A 22512-nucleotide genomic window follows, 5' to 3' on the forward strand; every position below is an offset into this window, starting at 1 on the left:
CATTAGCACACCGCACCTGAGGCCGGAGGAAGCGGCAGGCAGGTGAGCCACCGGGAAGCAGTAATGAATTAACCACGTCAGATGGACCAGCATTACTCATATCTCTCTGACAGGATCAGGGCGGCCATCAAAAACAAAGGTTGTTTGTCATCGTGACCCCCCTCTGTGGACACAGCCAAACAATCTCTCATTCTGACTTAAAGAATTAGTTAATCCAAAAAAATACAAATTATGTAATAATTTGATCACCCACATGTTTTTACTTGAAACAGGAGCTTTAAAGCTTTAAAAAGGATCCAAAAGAACCATAAATGTGTCATAAAAGTGGTTTAACGCGACTTCTACGTGATATTCCGAATCTTCTGAAGTCATACGATAGCTTTGGCTGAGAAACTGACCCTCCAGAGAGAATTTTACCCTCCTGTGTGCTGTTACCTCGAACCTCTGCAGTGTCAGTGAGTTGAACGTTGAGAACCAGATCTGTCTGATTCAGTACCAAATCATTCAGTCTGGTTTTGTTAACAAAAAGTTTTTGTTAATCAAGTCATTGTAAAAATCTCGCTCAAAGAATGATTCATTAACATATCGGACATGAATTAATGAATTCTCATGAACATGCTAAGGAGAGTTAAAGGGGAAGTCAAACATTTTTTGTGACTAGTCTTACATTTCAGTCTGTTCTCACACAAAGCTATATGGCTTTAAAAGCAACCTAGTCTCATAGAATGAACGCTACTATAACTACATTTTTGCAAACTGACTTTTACGAGCCGAATTCTACATTTAGTCACAGTTTCCTGGTGAAATTAACACGAGGCGCAACAACAACTGTGCGTTTTATTTATTTGAACTCAAATCATGCAAAGGCCGATTATGACTTTACAAACACTTGGAGGTGCTATTACTCACACATTGCTATGTGATGATATCAAAACAATTTAACGAATCATTTGGAAAAACTATACATTTTAACACTTGTCTTACAGACTCACCTACATTGACTCTCTTATTTCACTGTGTATAGCTTCCGCGGTTACTCACCTGAGTTTTGGACTGGGGAATCGTAAGACAGCGGTTCGAGAATAGTCAAGCATGCAAGCTGATACGTGAGACGCGAGTGTCAGCGATACAAAATGGTGTGGTTGCTTCAGAAAATGTGACTTTTTTTAATTAATTTTTTTACTTATTTTGTTTTTGGACACTATCGGTTAGGTTTAGGTTAAAGTTTTAGGTTAGGGAGGTACATTTTACTCATTCAAATCTCCATCTAACATTCACCTTAACCTCGTCTGATTACCACACCATTTCACTTGCTTTTGGCGCCCCCCTGCTGGACATTTCACTGGGAAACTGCAGCGAAATGCGTAATAAGGCACATAATTTAGTTCTGAAAACCTTTTGTCATGTAATCTTCATGAGACCAGATGCTTTAAAAGACTTAGAATGTAGCACATGAGTCATATGGACCACTTTTATAACACATTTATGATGCTTTTGCATTTTGCATTTACTTTTTAAATTTAATCCAGTCTGCACTGATTGCAATTGCATGAAAAAGAGCAACCGGCTACATTCTTCAAAATTTCCTATATTGTGTTTTATGCAAGCAAGACTTACGGTTTTGGAATGACCATTGAAACAGAATTTTTCAATTTCTGGTGAATTATTCATTTCAAGTTGAAAGGGCACAGAAAGAAATACAATCTGGACTCTTCAGTTTTTTGCAAGAAAGTAGCTGGGTAACTGGAGGCAGCTGCCTTTAAATGGTTTGCTAATTTAGACAAGGGGGGTAAAAAGAGCTTGGGGAAGATCAGAGCGTGACAGCCGCATGCTTCTCTCCATGTTGGTGATGTCGTTCATTAGGGTGTTCCTAAGTCTTGTTGTCATAGTAATTGTTACCAAACTAAACAAAATAGAGCAGCTAAAGAAAAGCGAACAACTCTGTAACACGGCAACTGAAAAGAATGTGTTTAAAGAAAGGTATGTATATATGTGTGACTCTGGGGAGGTTTTAGAGTATGTTCTCCACAAAGAAAGCCACAGTGAAGCAATTGTAATGCTTTATGAGCACAAACCTGCTGTGCTGTACCACTGTTATATATCAGCTTGATATCCATGCTGCTGTCCATGTTTTGGCAGTTTTATTATTATTATTTTTTTAGCTAGTGTTGGCGTCATTGTGCTGGGAAATGGCTGACATGGCCATTCTGGCTGTCAAAACCAGCAATTCATGGCAGAATTATCAGTCCAGCTGGGGACATTTCAAAGTTTCTAACTGTCAGTCATAACTGACTTCCAAAGCTTGCTATGTGAAAGCAAGGAAAGTGTCAATTTGTCAATACTCGGACATGAGACTGCCCTTGAGCCAGAAAAGGTTGAATATGTTAAGCTTCAGTTCCCGAGTTAAAAATACACTGTTGAAGCAATTGAAAGTAAAATCGCAAGCAGAGTAAGATTTTAGGAGATGTCAAAGAGTCAGTTGTGGACCATTAAGTTGAATGGACATCAAGTAGAAGCCCAAACCTAACCCATTAATGAGACCCCACCACCCCCAGCTGGTTTGATACAATTTTAAGACCTTGCCCATTCTCACTTTATTTCCACTTCAAGCTAGTAGACTCTTTTAGTAGACAGATTTTAAAAGGTTCTGAGTCTGATGGGGTTTGTATGTGTATGTGCAAATATAGTATATATAATCTCAGCTTTTGCGGCCAAAAGCTGAGACACTTCCTGAAATACTTTTTCGTTTCTCGTCGTTTTGTTCGTCGCTAATGAGAGGAACGTCTGCACCTTGTTTATTGACCACAGCGTGGTTTTGCGCACAGACATTTCTTTTTACAATTCGAAAGTCACATGAACAAATGATACTGCTGTCGCTGTTGCTAACTTTAAAACTAGCGGGTTGATGTCCCGTGTCGCAAATCCAGTGACGCTAGTAGTGACGATTCTCTCTGACCAATCAGTGATCTGCAGGGTTTTGACGTCACATTTAGTATCGGCTCGGCTCGCTTGGAACCTCGACCGAGGTGGTACTAAAAAAAGTACCAGGTACCAGGTACTATCCACAGTGGAAAACCCCCAAAAAGCGAGCAGAGTCGAGTCGAGCTGTACCGTGCAGTGGAAAAGCCCCATAAGATATATATGAAAGAATGATCTAAAATGACTTTGTTCAGCTAGTGGACCTCTTCTGCAAAGTTCAGAGTAGCTCAAATTAATGTTCCTGCACATCCATTAAGAGCAAATCATTAAAAATAAATGAGATTACCAGACCTTAGAGATTATTAGGATCTTAAATGCTGCTTGTAGTCTACTCTGGGAATAGCAATGTGTCCACATGGGTCATTTCAGTGGAACGTTTTGTAATTCATAGAGTGCAACAAGTGAAGCTGAAGTAATATCTGCTGTGATCAAGTCATCAGGTCCAACATAATCTTAATTAAATGACACATTTTTGCTGTGTAAATAACATTCTGAGAGCAAACACAGGAGTTATTAGATACCAATTAGTTATAAATAAGCTATGAATGTTGCAAATTGTTTGTTTTTTTTCACAGGCCTTAATTACCTGTCAGAAATGTAATGTTTCATTTGGTTCCCTTGGAATGCTTTTTTAAAATATCATCTATTTCGACATATATTGCATGGAAAATGAAAGTAACCACAATTATCTACAGTATATCTCTTGAAATATTCTTCAAACTCGACATATGTGAAGACCACTGCTTTTTGAAACAAACATTTAATCAAACCCATGGAGGTATGTTTATGTGTAGTCGTTACAGTGATACTGCGAATGTTTTTCATAATTCCAAAGAGAAGCATTTCTTAGAAGAAAAACCATAACCATTAACACATGATTATTTGATCATTTCCCAACCTAACCTTAACCTTGTTGTTGATAGGGTCGTTAGGTATGCTATTAGTGGATTTTAACAGCGGTTTTCTTTGTGTTCATCAGCCCTACAGTGCTCTCATTACTTCCTGTGGAGTCTTTCATGGCAGCAGCGTTTCAGAGGTGCACTTCCTTGAATACCGATTGTCCATTTCCCTCTGCGAGACGCTGCTAAGCACATCATTAAGACCTTATGCCAGTCCTCCCACATAAGACTGGACTAGTGCTGGGCCAATACAGGCCTTCATCTTGTCTGCTATCTCCCACACATTTCTTCAGTGAGATTTAGAGGCGGTTTTTGGATATGCATATGTTAATAGACTGAGTCGATAATGAATGTTGATGTGTAACGGGAGCAGTTGATCGACTCGGAGGCATGAGGCAGTAAAGCATGGCAGACATTATCCGGCCTCATTACGAAGACTGACGAAGCTTCTTCACTGATGGAGCTCTGCTTCACTGAAACGATATCATTAGAAAACTAGATATGTACATTTTCTAAGGAAAATGTGATTTGTGTTTGCCAGCGCAAAATTGGGTGATTGCTAATGTGTTTTAAGTCGTTTCTAAGTGGATTTCAAGTCAAAAGAGCCCACCCTAAAAGGGGTTGCACACTGGAAGGTCTGGCGGACGACACGTCCTAAAATTCTAAATGTGTTTTTTATGAACGTAGACACAACGGCGGTGATGACGGATAATTTAAAATTTCTGTTGAAACTGTATTACATTAAATTCTACCTAAATTGGTATCAAAGGACATACATTATTGACATAAGCCATTCTTACCGGCTTATCCAATGTGAGCAAGTGTTGTGTACATGGCCGTTTGCTTTTTGATGTCAAAATCAAAGGATAATCTGCCAATTTAAAATCTCACGTAAACACGTTTTTCTTGCGACTTTGCACATTACTTTGCACATTACTTGCTGTAACCTGCAATTTGTATAATTTCTATCATTTTTCCAGCATAAAACTGAGCTAATGTGATCACTTCGCTCCATGTTTGACCGTCAAAACGCTCCAGAAGCTTTAGTCATTTCCAGCTGCAGAGCTATGACACTGCTATTTAATGCACTGTATAAATACACTGACATCAGCACCAGGCGAGCAGTCTTACTAGGACAGACGTTTATGGCAGGGATCAACTAATATGTGAAGTTGTATACTTGTTCGTTTAATGTTTTTGAATTCTATATTGATTATCATGCTTTATTGATTCAAGCATTTCTTGGGGTATGTTGTGTTTACCATTCGGTTTGGCGAAGTAGGGCTTTTCCTTAGCAGCCTCCATATGCAGAATGCATGTAAGCAAATACAATTTAAAACTTTCTGAGAGAACCAGTACAGTGGACTTGGTGCAGTAATAGTGCAGCGTAAAATCGGAGCGGAGTCCACCCTACTGCCGCCACAGGGAAAAGAGCTTATCAAGTGGAAACAGTGCTAGGATGGGGGTGGTGTGTGTGTTTCTGTGTGTGCAAGAGAGATTTCCCACTCATATAGAGGAAACCCTGTCTTTTCAACATGCCAGCACTGCTGTGTGGGTGTGTTTGCATGAGCAATCACACTCTAAAAAAGCTTCATTTGAGGACATGCCAGACCTGCTCAATAAACAGAAAAAGATATTAAACGTCTTAATGATCTTATATCGCCACAGTATGGCTGTCCATTGACCAAGTATCACCTTTGCTTCTTGAGGCTCAAAAGAGAGAACACAACTATTCATGGTAGTCATTAAGCCAAGTCTTTTTACTGCAGTAAGCTTTGATCTCTCAAGATCATGGATAATGGGTTTAGTAAACCGTGTCAAATAGATAAGCTGTGTCTTCTGTTTCTGTGCAGCTGGACAATGTGGATGAGCAAGCGGCACAGATCCGCAGAGAGTTGGACGGGAGACTGCAGCTTGCCGAGAAAATAGCCCGCGTAAGACACCATCCTCTGTCACTGTGATCTCAGTGTTAGTGTTCATTTTTACAGTGTCTTACTGTGAGAATGGATCTCTGCCATAACACCTGCAGATTACTGCCAAAAGAATTTTTTTTCCTCTCTCTTTAAAGCTGAAGTGTAATTTTTCAGAAATGTCATGTCATCAACTTTTTCAGGCCACTGATATTATTGTACTCATGTGAGTGTTTATCATTTTACACATATTTGTCAAATACGTATTACTTTTCTATATACAATTCTTGTACTATTCAGTTTTTAGGAGTAAAACTTTTTATAGTCGGAAAAGTTTCTTGGTAAAGCTTTAATCACATTAGCCTAAAAATTATCAAGATTATAATAACTTCTTTAGACTTATTTTCTGTTTTGACCCCACAAGAAAGAAAAAATAAATTGTTGTTACATTATTTTTCAGCATCAAAATGAACAGTAGAATTGTATTTAAAATTCTTGTCATTCATTCCAACTGTTCAGTGTTTTCCACTGCGTTCAATAGGAAAGAAAGTTCCCAAAGTTTATATCCAAAGACATGGAGATGATGTACGTGGAGGAGCTCAGGTCTTCAGTTAACCTTCTGATGGCTAACCTGGAGAGCCAGCCTGTGGCCAAAGACTTCAAGCCCAAGATCAAGCCAAAACTCACTCCCATGAACAGTTTCCTGGACATCGGCGATGAGAACGACTTGCCTCTCTCCAAATCTGACGTAGTGCTGTCATTTACTCTGGAGGTAGAGATATTACTGTATTACGATGCCATATGTGCTTAATAATCAAGATCTAAGGCTAAAGTTTTCATTTTTCTATGTACATATATCGCATTACATATATAACACTGCTCATTTGGATGGATGATTGAGCAAATAATCTAAAACAGCAGTCACATTGATTTCACTTGAATGAAGCATACATTTTCATATCTGTGCTTCTATTTATCTGCATTCGTCTGCAACCATTGATTTTGTTTTTTAAATAGTTTGTCCCAGTGGCGTTGTCAGAAACAAGACTTTGGGTGTGCCAAGAGAAAACTGGGTGTGCAAGAATTAAAGCACAATTAAGTGAAATAAACTCAGCAAAAAAAGAAACTTCCCTTTTTCAGGACACTGCATTTTAAAGATAATTTTGTAAAAATCCAAATAACTTTACCGATCTTTATTGTAAAGGGTTTAAACAATGTTTTCCATGCTTGTTCAATGAACCATAAACAATTAATGAACATGCACCTGTGGAACGGTCATTAAAACATTAACAGCTTACAGACCGTAGGCAATTAAGGTCACAGTTATAAAAACTTAGGACACTATAGAGACCTTTCGACTGACTCTGAAAAACACCAAAAGAAAGACGCCCAGGGTCCCTGCTCATTTGCGTGAACGTGCCTTTGGCATGCTGCATGGAGGCATGAGGACTGCAGATGTGGCCAGGGCAATAAATTGCAATGTCCGTACTGTGAGACGCCTAAGACAGCACTACAGGGAGACAGGAAGGACAGCTGATCATCCTCTCAGTGGCAGACCACATGTAACAACACCTGCACAGGATCGGTACATCCAAATATCACACCTGCGGGACAGGTACAGGATGGCAACAACAACTGCCCGAGTTACACAAGGAACGCACAATCCCTCCATCAGTGCTCAGACTATCCGGCTGAGAGAGGCTGGACTGAGGGCTTGTAGGCCTGTTGTAAGGCAGGTCCTTACCAGACATCACCAGCAACAACGTCGCCTATGAGCACAAACCCACCTTCTCTGGACCAGACAGGACTGGCAAAAATTGCTCTTCACTGACGAGTCGTGGTTTTGTCTCAGCAGGGGTGATGGTCGGACTCGATGGCGTTTATCATCGAAGGAATGAGCGTTACACCGAGGCTTGTATTCTGGAGCGGGATAGATTTGGAGGTGGAGGGTCCGTCATGGTCTGGGGTGGTATGTCACAGCATCATCGGACTGAGCTTGTTGTCATTGCAGACAATCTCAATGCTGTGCGTTACAGGAAAGACATCCTCCTCCCTCATGTGTTACCCTTCCTGCAGGCTCATCCTGACATGATAATGCCACCAGCCATACTGCTCGTTCTGTGCTTGATTTCCTGCAAGATAGGAATGTCAGTGTTCTGTCATGGCCAGCGAAGAGTCCGGATCTCAATCCCATTGAGCACGTCTGGGACCTGTTGGATCGGAGGGTGAGGGCTAGGGCCATTTCCCACAGAAATGTCCGGGAACTTGCAAGTACCTTGGTGGAAGAGTGGGGTGACATCTCACAACAAGAACTGGCAAATCTGGTGCAGTCCATGAAGAGGAGATGCACTGCAGTACTTAATGCAGCTGGTGGCCACACCAGATACTGACTGTTACTTTTGATTTTGACCCCCCACTTTGTTCAGGGACACATTATTCCATTTCTGTCAGTTACATGTCTGTGAAACTTGTTCAGTTTATGTCTTAGTTGTTGAATGTTTTTATGTTCATACAAATATTTACACATGTTAAGTTTGCTGAAAATAAAAGCAGAGGATGTTTCTTTTTTTGGTGAGTTTATAATAAAATGACCATTTATAACCATTGCATCAATTTCTTTTTGGCTATCATTTTACTCTGTGTAGTTTAAATAACTGGAGAAGAAAATTTCAATGGAGTAAGTTGCCCTGTTAATATATACAATATGAGGCTTAATATATACATTTTGGAATGATTCATCATTATTTTCCAAAATATGCTAAAGACACAAATATAAATAATGGTACAGTTTACACAATACAGAAAACAAAAATTATAAAAATACACCAGGTTTTAGTAACATTAATTGGTTTATAAGCTTAATTCTGGAAAATAAATAAATCAGTAATGCATTGTGTTGAACAGAAGAATGCACAACTGTAAGAAGATTCAAAACCTTTTTTGAATATTGTTTGTATTTATGGAGTACAGGGAGGTTTGGTACATAATAAAAAAGAGAAATAACACTGTTGTTATGGTGATTATTAAGCCAAAATAAATAAAGGATAATACCATGTTTGACATGATGCAAACAGTAAAGCGTAAAAAAAAAAAAGCCATTTCATTTACACTGATCAGCCACAGCATTAAAACCACTGACAGGTGAAGTGAATAACATTTATTATCTTGTTACAAAGGCACCTGTCAAGGGTTGGGATATATTAGACAGCAAGTGAAGAGTCAGTTCTTGAATTTCATATGTTAGAAGTAGGAAAAATGGGAAAGCGTAAGGATCTGAGCGACTTGACAAGGGCCAAATTGTGAAGGCTGGACGACTGGATCAGAGCATCTCCAAAACAGCAGCAACCACCGAAAGCACCTGCAATGGGCATGTGAGCATTAGAACTGGACCATGGAGCAATGGAAGAAGGTGGCCTGGTCTGATGAATCACGATTTATTTTAGATCATATGGACGGCCGGGTCCTATGCATCTATGGGATGTGCTGGACCAACAAGTCCGATCCATGGAGGCCCCACCTCGCAACTTACATGACTTAAAGGATCTGCTGCTAACGTCTCGGTGCCAGATACCACATGACACCTTCAGAGGTCTTGTGGAGTCCATGCTTTGATGGATCAGTGCTGTTTTGGGGCACAAATGGGACCTACATGATATTAGGCAGGTGGTTTTAATGTTGTGGCTGATCGGTGTAGGTGTGCAAGCTTACATTTTGGGTGGCAGTTGCACACTCTGGCACACCCGTGGCTACGCCATTGGTTTGTCCTATCACGATACCACCTAATAAATGTCTGCATGAAGCAGAACACAACTTCCCTAAATGTCATCTGAAGCCTGATCATGTTATTTTGTGCCTGCTGCTCAGATCGTAATCATAGAAGTGCAAGGGCTGAAATCAGTTGCTCCTAACCGGATTGTGTACTGCACGATGGAGGTGGAGGGAGGAGAGAAGCTGCAGACGGATCAGGCTGAGGCCTCCAGACCACAGTGAGTATAGAATACACAAATATAAAGAAAAAAGCTCTAAACATGATATATTTGTATCATACATTCATATATAGTGTATATGTAATAAAATGTAAATATAGTTATACCGTGAATCTGTTGAATGCTTGATTCTGATTGGTTGACAGATGTTATAAAGTAATGATTAGTTTTCTGTAGCTGCATGACTATGAAGAAGTTCCAAATCTGTTGACTGCATTACTGTTCCATATTACTTCACCAAATTATTTCAGTTATTTCAAACAGCCTACCATAGCAAAAGAACACAAATGAGACAGACTTTGGCAAAGGATTTCGATTTTTCCATAAAGGACTTGTAGTGTTTATGGAATGCACACTTACACTCTCTCTCTCTCTTTCTGTCACACACATACACACACAGACTTGAAAAAACATAATGTTGTCGGTTGTGCATTAATTTTTATATTCAAAATTTATCAGTCAGTCATCAATTATTCCTTGCTTAGTTTTTAATGTTGGAGTCATGTTTTATAGCATAGTTTGGGTAATCTGCATAGGTTGAGGAAAAAGGGTTATTTATTTATAACAGGTTAACAAATCCAAGGGGCAATCCCCAAACAGGGTCAGACGAGTCAAAAATCCAATATCATCCAATTTTATAATGTAAAAAGAAAGCAAAGTATAAGGTCAAAAATAAGGACATCTAGCACAGCTAACCTCATAAAGATGGACTGCATGAACTTTTCTATTTACAGGTAAGTTTGAAATGGAAACCAGTGTAATCAAACAGGCTGAAAGCATTAGAGTCAAGCTAGTAATCTGGTAAGGGCTCCCCCTAGTGGCTGATCAGCTACAAATGGATTGCTTGGGACATAACAGGCAGGGTCGGACTGGCCAAAGGAAGAACCGGGTCTTTTCAGGGTGGACCGGCCACGAAACGGGGCGAACGGGCGGCAATAATCTGAAACAGGCTGCTGTGTTATGCCGTAGGGGCCGCGATATGCAGAAAAGGTCAGAGACAGCCCCCACCCTCACTGCTCAACAGCTTTTGGGCAGGTTTCTATGTAAAATCCAGGTCTGATTTCTCCTCCCAGTCCACCCCTGATAACAGGCATATTAAATAGATTACTTGGATATTTATATATAGTATAAACTTTTATAAATATATTTTATTTTATTTTATACTATTTATAGTATAAATAGCTATATGCTATTTGTGTATCCTTAACAGATATTCTTTTACTTTTAGAATGGCTCTGCTATACACACACACACACACACACACACACACACACACACACACACACAGTGTGCCTGTCTCAAAATCCTTTTTACAGACAGGTCACTGCTCGTGTTTTTCTAAGTACTCCTATATAATGCTTAGCTACAGATTTGTTTAAAATATCTCAGACTTGCTTTTTATCTTTAAAACTTGAGCATGAAATCCCTTTTATCTCATCAGTTCCCCATTAGCGTATTGACTTATGACACAGCGGACAAATTGAAAACATGCCAACTGAGCAGCTCTGAAATGCAAATGTGTCTCCGTCACATTTGATCTGATACCGCCAGTTTTTGTGTTGGAGACAGTGACTGGTCGCTTAAATACAGAGCGGGCATCATCAGGCTTTATTTACTGCTTATTAAAGGCTGCGGTGTGTTGCGTAATGCTATGATCCTAAATTAATCTCTGGCTCCTTTCCAATTCATATGATATCTGCACAAATGATGCAATTAACCTGAATTGAGCAGCATGTCAAAATCACACTATTGGGTAAATGGTGACTCAGACTGGGCAATAATTGGATCACATAGTCTGGAATCGCTTTTGTCGTTTGTTTGTTTGTTTGTTTTTTTATAATGTTGGAGGAGGAACTGGATTGTAATTTACTGAGGAGCATGGGCAGTAATTGCAATCAATATCTCTGAGTTTTGGATTTCTTATTGTTTGTTTGTGTGTGTGTGTGTGTGTATTGGGTTGTACATTAGTTGTTTCTCAATACATTTTTGTGGTTATGGCAGCGTTTCACTGAAGCATAAATTAGAGTGATTCAACCGGAAAACTTTGGAAGTCTTTTGACTGATTCATCTACATTTTTTTTTTCTTAGTTGTGGCACTGCAGCTTCAGGAGCGGTGCCAGTGAATAGTGTTGTAGAAAACACCAAGTTGTGAATGTCAGCATGTCTGTTGATGTCCATGTGGAAGTTATTGTGATTGTGCATTTGAAGAAACCGCTACCTAATAGCAACCTTAAAGTTGGGAAATAGTTTTCAGACCAATTTAGTGCAGTTTGATTGCTTAACTGACCTGAACTGATTGCTTCTGTGACCAGGTAAGTGCATGAATAAGGTTGAAGAGCATTTTAGATTATTTTCTTCTGAGAGTTCTTGAATCACTTCTGCCTCCTGGAGCTTGAGAATAGGAATGACCTGACAAGGAGGAGGAATTCATCAAGCCTAGACAAGCTTGTTCACTCTTGGTGAAGGGCGGGTGGCCTTTAAGAGTGTCATGTGGAGCTCTGAGTAGATAGATGAATCAGGACACACTAATTTACCCAGCCATTTAGCAATATATGCAGAGCGGATGCAAGGAATATAGAGTCTGGAAGTAATGGCCCATTAGCAGTGGATTGTTAGAATGTAAACAGCATGGGTTGGATGCCTCTCCTAACTTTAAGTTTAATAAGAAATTGTGAATTTAAAGTGGGATGTCCTGAATAGAGTCTTCAATATATATATATATATATATATATATATATATATATATATATATATATATATATATATATATATATATAGAGAGAGAGAGAGAGAGAGAGAGAGAGAGAGAGAGAGAGAGAGAGAGAGAGAGAGAGAGAGAGAGAGAGAGAGAGAGAGAGAGAGAGAGAGAGAGAGAGAGAAGTGTACTGTATTGAAATATTGAATATTTTAATGAGTTAATTTAGTTCGGTTTACTTTTATTGAAAGTACAATGATGTGATAAAAATATTCACTTAATAATGCTTTGATTTAATTAATTGACCTGTACATTAAATCTGTAATAAGAGATTTTCCTACCATTCGAACAAATCAAGCTAGAAGCACCACTCATGTTTTACACGTCAGCAGTCGGCACAACCCCTTTACATACACTGCGCTTCACCAAACCACACTTGCAGAGAGCAGGAAGCACAGAATGAATAAGGAACTGTTCACATAGGATGCAATCTTTCTTTAAAAACAGCGTAATGATGTGCAAGAGAATAGAACAGAACGCACAGCTCTCAAGACTCATTTTTTCAAATTTAAACTTGTTTTTGAAGAGAAGTAGTCACTCATTTCGTGAGATGCAAAGAATACAGCATGATGCAGCAGCCAAATATATCTGTATTGTATGTGTTTCTAAAGCCACCTTTTGTAATATGTATTCACTGTTTACTTACTCATCTGCCACAATAATGCATTATTTGGGGGAGTTTGATATGCGATAAATTGTGATTAATTCAATTAATTATTTGGTTTGTCCTGTAATTTGGTTAAAAAAAAATTGATTGATTTTGACAGTCCTAATAATATGTAAAACTTTTTTCAAATTTTTGTACAGAACTAAAAAACAGCACAGAATTCATGTTTTATTTACTGCCTATACTACGAATGCAGACTACTTTTTAAATATCTTTATTATATTTCTAAGATTCACACTTATTTTCCTCCAGTGTGCGCACAAATTAAAATATAACTTTTAGTCTACTCATCAAGGTGAATCAGTGGCGTGTGAGATAATTTCAGTGTGTTTATTATGCCATCACATGCTGGAGTCATGTGGTTATATCAGATAACTCTCACGTGACCTCGCAGTATGCCATTAATTAGCACAGAGGAATCGGTTCTTGCTGATCCCAGTAACCATGCATGTGGCGCCTTTTTTCTTAAAGGGTTCATACCATAAAAAATAACATTTTCATTTATCTTTTGAAATAACAGTTTGATGAACGGTGCAGACATGCTGTACGTTTTAATACTGAAAACATCCTCCTCAGTTGAAAAAGCCATCTGTTAAAATTAGGAATTTGGATAGATACTGTTCCTAAATGCCAGAAGAAAATGCTGTTTTTGTGGTACATTTTAGCACAGATTGTATTGTCAACATGTTACAATGTGGCAGCGGCTGACAGCAAACCCGCAACCCATAAGTAAGCATTGTTTCTCCTTTTATATGCAAAGAGGTTAGGTAGCTATAAAAGAAAGCCTAATAAAAAATATTTTCTTCAAAAATGTTCCCCTTTTTTCATTTTTGTCTATTTTATTTTTATTTATTTGCCTTTGCTGTTTTTTTAAGCATAGTTTAAACAACTGTAGTTCTAAGACGCGCTTCATAGCAGCTCTCCAGAGACCTTTTAAAAGAGCTCTTAACATTATTAATAATTTCACAATGAGCATTTTGCAAACAAAACAATACAAACATTTTTTACTGTGATTTAAATATCAAGCATAACTGTACTGATTTTTTTGTTAGTTGCTGATGCTAACTTTTGCTTGGTTTCCTTGGCAACAATTAACTTAAGAAATCGTTCAACCTCCTTCCTTTGGGTATTCGGACAGCCTCTGGGAAGTGCGAGGTCAGCTTGAGACCAATAACACCAACAGGCCTCCCAAAATATCCTACCACTGATGGAGCTTCCCAAGGCTGTTTGGGGCTCTAGACAATGTCAGTCAAATTGAAGTAGACAGGATCTCTCATCTGTCTCTGGCACCAGCTGTAGCCAAAATTCACTCTAGGAAAAGAAAAGTTAACAACGTGTGGGTGTTAGACACCCAGGCAGGAATCACACAGAAGCCCAGACTGGTGATGTCCAAAAGTACATATTTTCAAAATTGACTAGACAGTGGGTTGTCCAAGGAAATCCTGCGTAATCAGGCTGGTTTCGTGTTACTCTGACCCCATTTGCACACAAGGGCAAAATATGTCCCACTAAATGTGTATGGTTTTAAGATACATTTCCTAGAGGGTTTTACCATGCAAACTAAAGCACCTCTGCTAAAAATATTAAACTCTTTCTCTCTTTTCCTCTCTCTCTTTCCCTCTCTCGCTCTCTTTCCCTCTCTCGCTCTCGCTCTTTCTCTCGCTCTCGCTCTCTCTCTCTCTATCTATTGTATCTTTCTAGCCAAATGTTATATGGAATAATGTACAGATTTTGCTCTTATGGAAAGAAATTGTTACTTCTATTCACCAAAGTGGCATTCAACTGATCACAATGTATAGTCAGGACATTAATAACGTGAAAAATTACTATTACAATTTGAAAAATTTTTTTTTCGGAACTTCTTAAACTACTTCAAAGAGTTCTCATCAAAAAATCCTCCATGTGCAGCAATGACAGCTTTGCAGATCCTTGACATTCTAGCTGTCAGTTTGTCAAGTCATTTTTATTTGTATATCGCCTTTCACAACACACATCATTTCAAAGCAGCTTTACAGAAGATTATGCATTAGCAGAAAATAAAACCGTAATTTCTATAATGCCTTAGAGTCATCATTGTGTAGTTTGATAAAATATGATTGTGATTTGTGTTTAAAAATATGTAATTAAATAATAATTGTATTTATAACCCCAGTGAGCAAGTCGAAGGTGACTGTGGCAAGGAACACAAAACTCCATAAGATGTTGTTTAATGGAGAAAAATAACCTTGGGAGAAACCAGACTCACTGTGGGGGCCAGTTCCCCTCTGGCTAACAGCATGAATATAATGCCAATATTACTTACTTATGTGCAGTGCAAGTCATGGTTTAAAATTATTAAACTAAGTAAGTGTTAAGGGCCAGTGTTTAAACAAAGATTTAGTAAGAACTGTAAGATTAATGACTAATGTCTTTGAAGTCCATCCTGGATTTACTGCAGAAGTTCACATAGATGCATTGTCCTTTGTTAGTTGGCAGATGAAGGGTTTTGTTGGCAATTAATTGATAGTCTATATATTCCATTTCAAGAGTGTAGTCCATCATTAGGCTGAGGTGATGCAGGCAGAAATCAGTTAGGTGCATCGCAGTTCAACCTGGCCGGTAATTTAGGTGAGGTCTATCCTAAGTCCAAGGTTCAGGCAATGGCATATGAAGTATCCCATGTCTTTTGGTTGGAGTTGGCATCAGTTCATCCTCTGAAGTCCATCATAATACACTGAAGTGACGTCTGGCTGGCACCGGCTGCTATTAGTCATCACACAGCGACACGTAGCAGTGGAGTCCAATACCAAGCAGGAATGGAGCTGGATCCAGCCGGTTCTGGTGACCTCAGGATAGGAGTCCCGAGGTTGAGACACGGAAACAAATAGAATAATATTAGCATAGATGCCATTCAATTTATTGCAGAGTTACAGTTTGTCCAGATACTCAGTTGACATTTCACTCCACGCTTCCTGTAGCACTTGCCATAGATGTGGCTGTCTTGTCGGGCACTTACAGTCTAGCTGATCCCAAAAAAGCTCAATGGGGTTAAGACCCATAACATGCTTTTCCAATTATCTGTTGTACAATGTCTGTTTCTTTGCCCACACTAACCTTTTCTTTTTGTTTTCTGTTTCAGTTGTGGCTTTTTCTTTGCAATTCTTCCTATAAGGCCTGCACCCCTGAGTCTTCTCTTTAATGTTGTACATGAAACTGGTGTTGAGCGGGTAGAATTCAATGAAGCTGTCAGCTGAGGACATGAGGCGTCTCTTTCTCAAACTAGAGCCTCTGATGTACTTATCCTTGTGTTTAGTTGTACATCTGGGCCTTCCACATCTCTTTCTGTCCTTGTTAGAGCCAGTTGTCTTTTGTCTTTGAAGACTGTAGTGTACACCTTTGTATGAAATCTTCAGTTTTCTTTTTTTTTTTTCTTCTTTTTTTTTTTTTTTTTGGGAATTTCAAGCGTTGTATAGCCTTCATTCCTCAAAACAATGATTGACTGACGAGTTTCTAGAGAAAGCTGTTTCTTTTTTGCCATTTTTGAACTAATATTGACCTGAAGATATGCCATTCTATTGCATACTGTGGCAGCTCAAAAACAAACACAAAGACAATGTTAAGCTTCATTTAATAGCTTTCAACTGTATTTGATATAATGGAAAGTGATTTTCTACTACCAAATTAGCAATTTAGCATGATTACTCAAGGATAAGGTGTTGGAGTGATGGCTGCTGGAAATGGGGCCTGTCTAGATTTGACTTTTTTCAGATAGTGATTGTGCTGTTTTCAGATCACAAAGTATGTCCTGACTATACTTTGTGATTAGTAGAATGCCACTTTGGTGAATTAAAGTACCAATTTCCTTCTGAGACAGCAAAATCTGTACATTATTCCAAACATTTGGCCTCCTGTGTGTGTGTGTGTGTGTATATATATATATATATACACACACACACACACATATACACTATATTGCCAAAAGTATTCGCTCATCTGCGTTTAGACGCATATGAACTTAAGTGACATCCCATTCTTAATCCATAGGGTTTAATGTGACGTCGGCCCACCCTTTGCAGCTATAACAGCTTCAACTCTTCTGGGAAGGCTTTCCACAAGGTTTAGGAGTGTGTTTATGGGAATTTTTGACCATTCTTCCAGAAGCGCATTTGTGAGGTCAGACACTGATGTTGGACGAGAAGGCCTGGCTCGCAGTCTTCGCTCTAATTCATCCCAAAGGTGCTCTGTCGGGTTGAGGTCAGGACTCTGTGCAGGCCAGTCAAGTTCTTCCACACCAAACTCGCTCATCCATGTCTTTATGGACCTTGCTTTGTGCACTGGTGCACAGTCATGTTGGAACAGGAAGGGGCCATCCCCAAACTGTTCCCACAAAGTTGGGAGCATGGAATTGTCCAAAATCTCTTGGTATGCTGAAGCATTCAGAGTTCCTTTCACTGGAACTAAGGGGCCAAGCCCAGCTCCTGAAAAACAACCCCACACCATAATCCCCCTTCCACCAAACTTCACAGTTGGCACAATGCAGTCAGACAAGTACCGTTCTCCTGGCAACCGCCAAACCCAGACTCGTCCATCAGATTGCCAGATGGAGAAGCCTGATTCGTCACTCCAGAGAACGCGTCTCCACTGCTCTAGAGTCCAGTGGCGGCGTGCTTTACACCACTGCATCCGACGCTTTGCATTGCACTTGGTGATGTATGGCTTGGATGCAGCTGCTCGGCCATGGAAACCCATTCCATGAAGCTCTCTACGCACTGTTCTTGAGCTAATGTGAAGGCCACATGAACTTTGGAGGTCTGTAGTGATTGACTCTGCAGAAAGTTGGCGACCTCTGCGCACTATGCGCCTCAGCATCCGCTGACCCCGCTCTGTCATTTTACGTGGCCTTGGAGTTGCTGTCATTCCCAATCGCTTCCACTTTGTTATAATACCACTGACAGTTGACTGTGGAATATTTAATAGCGAGGAAATTTCACGACTGGACTTGTTGCACAGGTGGCATCCTATCACAGTACCACGCTGGAATTCACTGAGCTCCTGAGAGCGGCCCATTCTTTCACAAATGTTTGTAGAAGCAGTCTGCATGCCTAGGTGCTTCATTTTATACACCTGTGGCCATGGAAGTGATTGGAACACCTGAATTCAATTATTTGGATGGGTGAGCGAATACTTTTGGCAATATAGTGTATATATACATATATATATATATATATACACACACACACACACACACACACACACACACACTATATTGCCAAAAGTATTTGCTCACCCATCCAAATAATTGAATTCAGGTGTTCCAATCACTTCCATGGCCACAGGTGTATAAAATGAAGCACCTAGGCATGCAGACTGCTTCTACAAACACTTGTGAAAGAATGGGCCGCTCTCAGGAGCTCAGTGAATTCCAGCGTGGTACTGTGATTGGATGCCACCTGTGCAACAAGTCCAGTCGTGAAATTTCCTCGCTACTAAATATTCCACAGTCAACTGTCAGTGGTATTATAACAAAGTGGAAGCGATTGGGAATGACAGCAACTCAGCCACGAAGTGGTAGGCCACGTAAAATGACAGAGCGGGGCCAGCGGATGCTGAGGCGCATAGTGCGCAGAGGTCGCCAACTTTCTGCAGAGTCAATCGCTACAGACCTCCAAAGTTCATGTGGCCTTCAGATTAGCTCAAGAACAGTGTATAGAGAGCTTCATGGAATGGGTTTCCATGGCCGAGCAGCTGCATCCAAGCCATACATCACCAAGTGCAATGCAAAGCGTCGGATGCAGTGGTGTAAAGCACGCCGCCACTGGACTCTAGAGCAGTGGAGACGCGTTCTCTGGAGTGACGAATCAAGCTTCTCCATCTGGCAATCTGATGGACGAGTCTGGGTTTGGCGGTTGTCAGGAGAACGGTACTTGTCTGACTGCATTGTGCCAACTGTGAAGTTTGGTGGAAGGGGGATTATGGTGTGGGGTTGTTTTTCAGGAGCTGGGCTTGGCCCCTTAGTTCCAGTGAAAGGAACTCTGAATGCTTCAGCATACCAAGAGATTTTGGACAATTCCATGCTCCCAACTTTGTGGGAACAGTTTGGGAAGTGGCCCCTTCCTGTTCCAACATGACTGCGCACCAGTGCACAAAGCAAGGTCCATAAAGACATGGATGAGCGAGTTTGGTGTGGAAGAACTTGACTGGCCTGCACAGAGTCCTGACCTCAACCCGATAGAGCACCTTTGGGATGAATTAGAGCGAAGACTGCGAGCCAGGCCTTCTCATCCAACATCAGTGTCTGACCTCACAAATGCGCTTCTGGAAGAATGGTCAAAAATTCCCATAAACACACTCCTAAACCTTGTGGAAAGCCTTCCCAGAAGAGTTGATGCTGTTATAGCTGCAAAGGGTGGGCCAACGTCATATTAAACCCTATGGATTAAGAATGGAATGTCACTTAAGTTCATATGCGTCTAAAGGCAGATGAGCGAATACTTTTGGTAATATAGTGTATATATATATATATATATATATATATATATATATATATATATACACACACACATGTCTTTGATCTCAGTTATTTAGACCGTGGCATGATTGTTGGTGCTAGATGGGCTGGTTTGAGTATTTCTCTAACTGCTGGGATTTTCACATGCAACAGTCTCTAGGAGTGTATAGAGAATGGTGCGAGAAACAAAAAACAACCAGTGAGCAGCAGTTCAGTGAACGAATGCGCCTTGTTGATGAGAGAGGTCAATGGAGAATGGCCCGACTGGTTCGAGCTGGCAGAAATGCTACAGCAACTCAGACAACCCCTCTGTACAATTGTAGTGAGCAAAATACCATCTCAGAATGCACAATATGTCGAACCTTGAGGCGGATGGTCTACAACCAGACCATGTTGGGTTCTACTTCTGTCAGCCAAGAACAGAAAACTGAGCCTACCATTTGTGTACCTCAGCAGAAATCCAGATTTGTCAGACCAGGCGATGTTTTTCCAATCGTCTACTAACCAGTTTTTGTGAGCCTGTGCCCACTGCAGCCTCAGTTTCCTGTTCTAAGCTGACAGTAGTGGTACCCGGAGGGGTCTTCTGCTGCTGTAGCCCATCCACCTCAATGTTCGACGTGTTGTATTTTCAGAAATTATTTTCTGCATAGAACTGCTGTAACGTGTGGTTATTTGGGTTACTGTCACCTTCCTGTCAGATTGGACCAGTCTGGCCATTCTCCTCTGACCTCTATCATTAACAAGCCATTTTTGCCCACAGAACTGCCGCTCACTGGATGGGACTTTTTTTTTTGCACCATTCTCTTTACACTCTAGAGACTGTTGTGCATGAAAATCCCAGGAGATCAGCAGTTGCAGACATACTCAAACCAGCCCATCTGGCACAAACAATCATGCCATGGTCTAAATCACTGAGATCACATTTTTCCCTATTCTGATGTTTGATGTGAACATTAACTGAAGCTCCTGACTCATATCTGCATAATTTTATACATTACACTGCTGCCACACATTTGGCTAATTAGATAATCGCATGAATAAGATGATGTACAGGGGCACCTAATAAAGTGGCCGGTAAGTGTATATATACTGTATATACAGTGCATTTAGAAAGTATTCAGACCCCTTCATTTTTTCACATTTTGTTTTGTTGCAGCCTTATGCTAAAATGCTTAAAATTATTTTTTTCACATCAATCTACACTCCATACCCCATAATGACAAAGCAAAAACCAGATTTTTGATATTTGCAAATTTATTAAAAATAAAAAACTTAAATATCACATTGACATAAGTATTCAGGCCCTTTGCTATGACACTTGAAATTTAGCTCAGGTGCATCCCATTTCTCTGGATCATCTTTGAGGTGTTTCTACACTTTGATTGGAGTCCACCTGTGGCAAATGTATTTGATTGGACATGATTTGGAAAGGCATACACCTGAAAATGCATATCAGAGCAAAAACCAAACCATGAGGTCAAAGGAACTGCCTGCAGAGCTCAGAGACAGGATTGTGTCAAGGCACAGATCTGGGGAAGGCTACAAAAAAAATGTCGGCTGCATTGAAGGTTCCCAAGAGCACAGAGGCCTCCATAATTCTTAAATGGAAGAAGTTTGGAACCAGGACTCTTCCTAGAGCTGGCCACCTGGCCAAACTGAGCAATCGGTGGAGAAGGGCCTTGGGAGAAACTTGAGGAAATACAACCATTACTGCAACACTCCACCAATCTGGGATTCATGGCAGAGTGGCCAGACAGAAGCCTCTCCTCAGTGCAAGACACAAAAAAGCACCTAAAGTACTCTCAGTGAGAAACAAGATTCTCTGGTCTGATGAAACGAAGATTGAACTGTTTGGTGTCATCCCAACGGTGAAGCATGGTGGTGGTAGCATCATGCTGTGGGGGTGTTTTTCAGCGGCAGGGACTGGGGGACTGGTCAGGGTTGAAGGAAAGCTGAACGCAAAAAATACAGAGATATCCTTAATGAAAACCTGGTCCAGAGCACTCAGACTGGGCCGAAGGTTCACCTTCCAACAGGACAACGACCCTAAGCACACAGCCAAGACAACACAAGAGTGGCTTAGGGACAACTCTGTGAATCTCCTTAAGAGGCCCAGCCAGAGCCCGGACTTGAACCCAATCGGACATCTCTGGAGAGACCTGAAAATGGCTGTCCACTGACGATCCCCATCCAACCTGAGAGCTTGAGAGGATCTGCAGAGAAGAATGGCAGAAAATCCCCAAATCAAGGTGTGCAAAGCTTGTCGCATCATACCCAAAAAGTCTTGAGGCTGTAATCCCTGCCAAATGTGCTTTAACTAAGTACTGAGTTATGGGTCTGAATACTTATGTTAATGTCATATTTCAGTTTTTCTTTTTAATAAATTTGCAAAGTTATCAAAAATCTGTTTTTTGCTTTGTTATTATGGGGTATGGAGTGTAGATTGAAAATAATTTAAAGCATTTTAGCATTAGGCTGCAACAACAAAATGTGAAAAAAATGAAAGTGTCTGAATACTTTCTGAATGCACTGTAGAGTACTGTGCAAAAGTCTTAGGCACAATATATTTTTCACAAAAACCTTTGTCTAGACAAGCTGTGAACGGTGTGTGTCTCTGTTTGTTTGTGTGATAAATCATAATTAAAGGAATATATTGGTTAAATTGATTTGTGATTAATTCGTTCCATCTGTTGGTCTGCTGAACCATATACATTGCATTTGATAATTTCATCATCATATACCGATCTCATATCTTATAAACTCAGCTTATAAAACAGTTTATTTGCATTACAGGCCTAGTTTTATTGCTTATCAAATTGAGAAATCATG

General features: G+C 40.1%; 1 protein-coding gene across 2 annotated transcripts in view; it reads left to right on the plus strand.

The window, feature by feature from the left end:
* LOC127437733 (calcium-dependent secretion activator 2-like) overlaps nt 1–22512 on the plus strand; it is a 213107-nt gene that overhangs the window by 91969 nt on the left and 98626 nt on the right. For both annotated transcript variants that reach the window (XM_051692847.1, XM_051692848.1), the window contains exons 4-6: nt 5732–5812; nt 6330–6560; nt 9653–9774. In XM_051692847.1, the coding sequence (XP_051548807.1) occupies nt 5732–5812; nt 6330–6560; nt 9653–9774 (434 nt within the window). The remainder of the gene's footprint in view (nt 1–5731; nt 5813–6329; nt 6561–9652; nt 9775–22512) is intronic.

The sequence above is a fragment of the Myxocyprinus asiaticus genome, chromosome 48 (genome assembly GCF_019703515.2).
Source record: "Myxocyprinus asiaticus isolate MX2 ecotype Aquarium Trade chromosome 48, UBuf_Myxa_2, whole genome shotgun sequence".
Lineage (NCBI taxonomy): Eukaryota > Metazoa > Chordata > Actinopteri > Cypriniformes > Catostomidae > Myxocyprinus > Myxocyprinus asiaticus.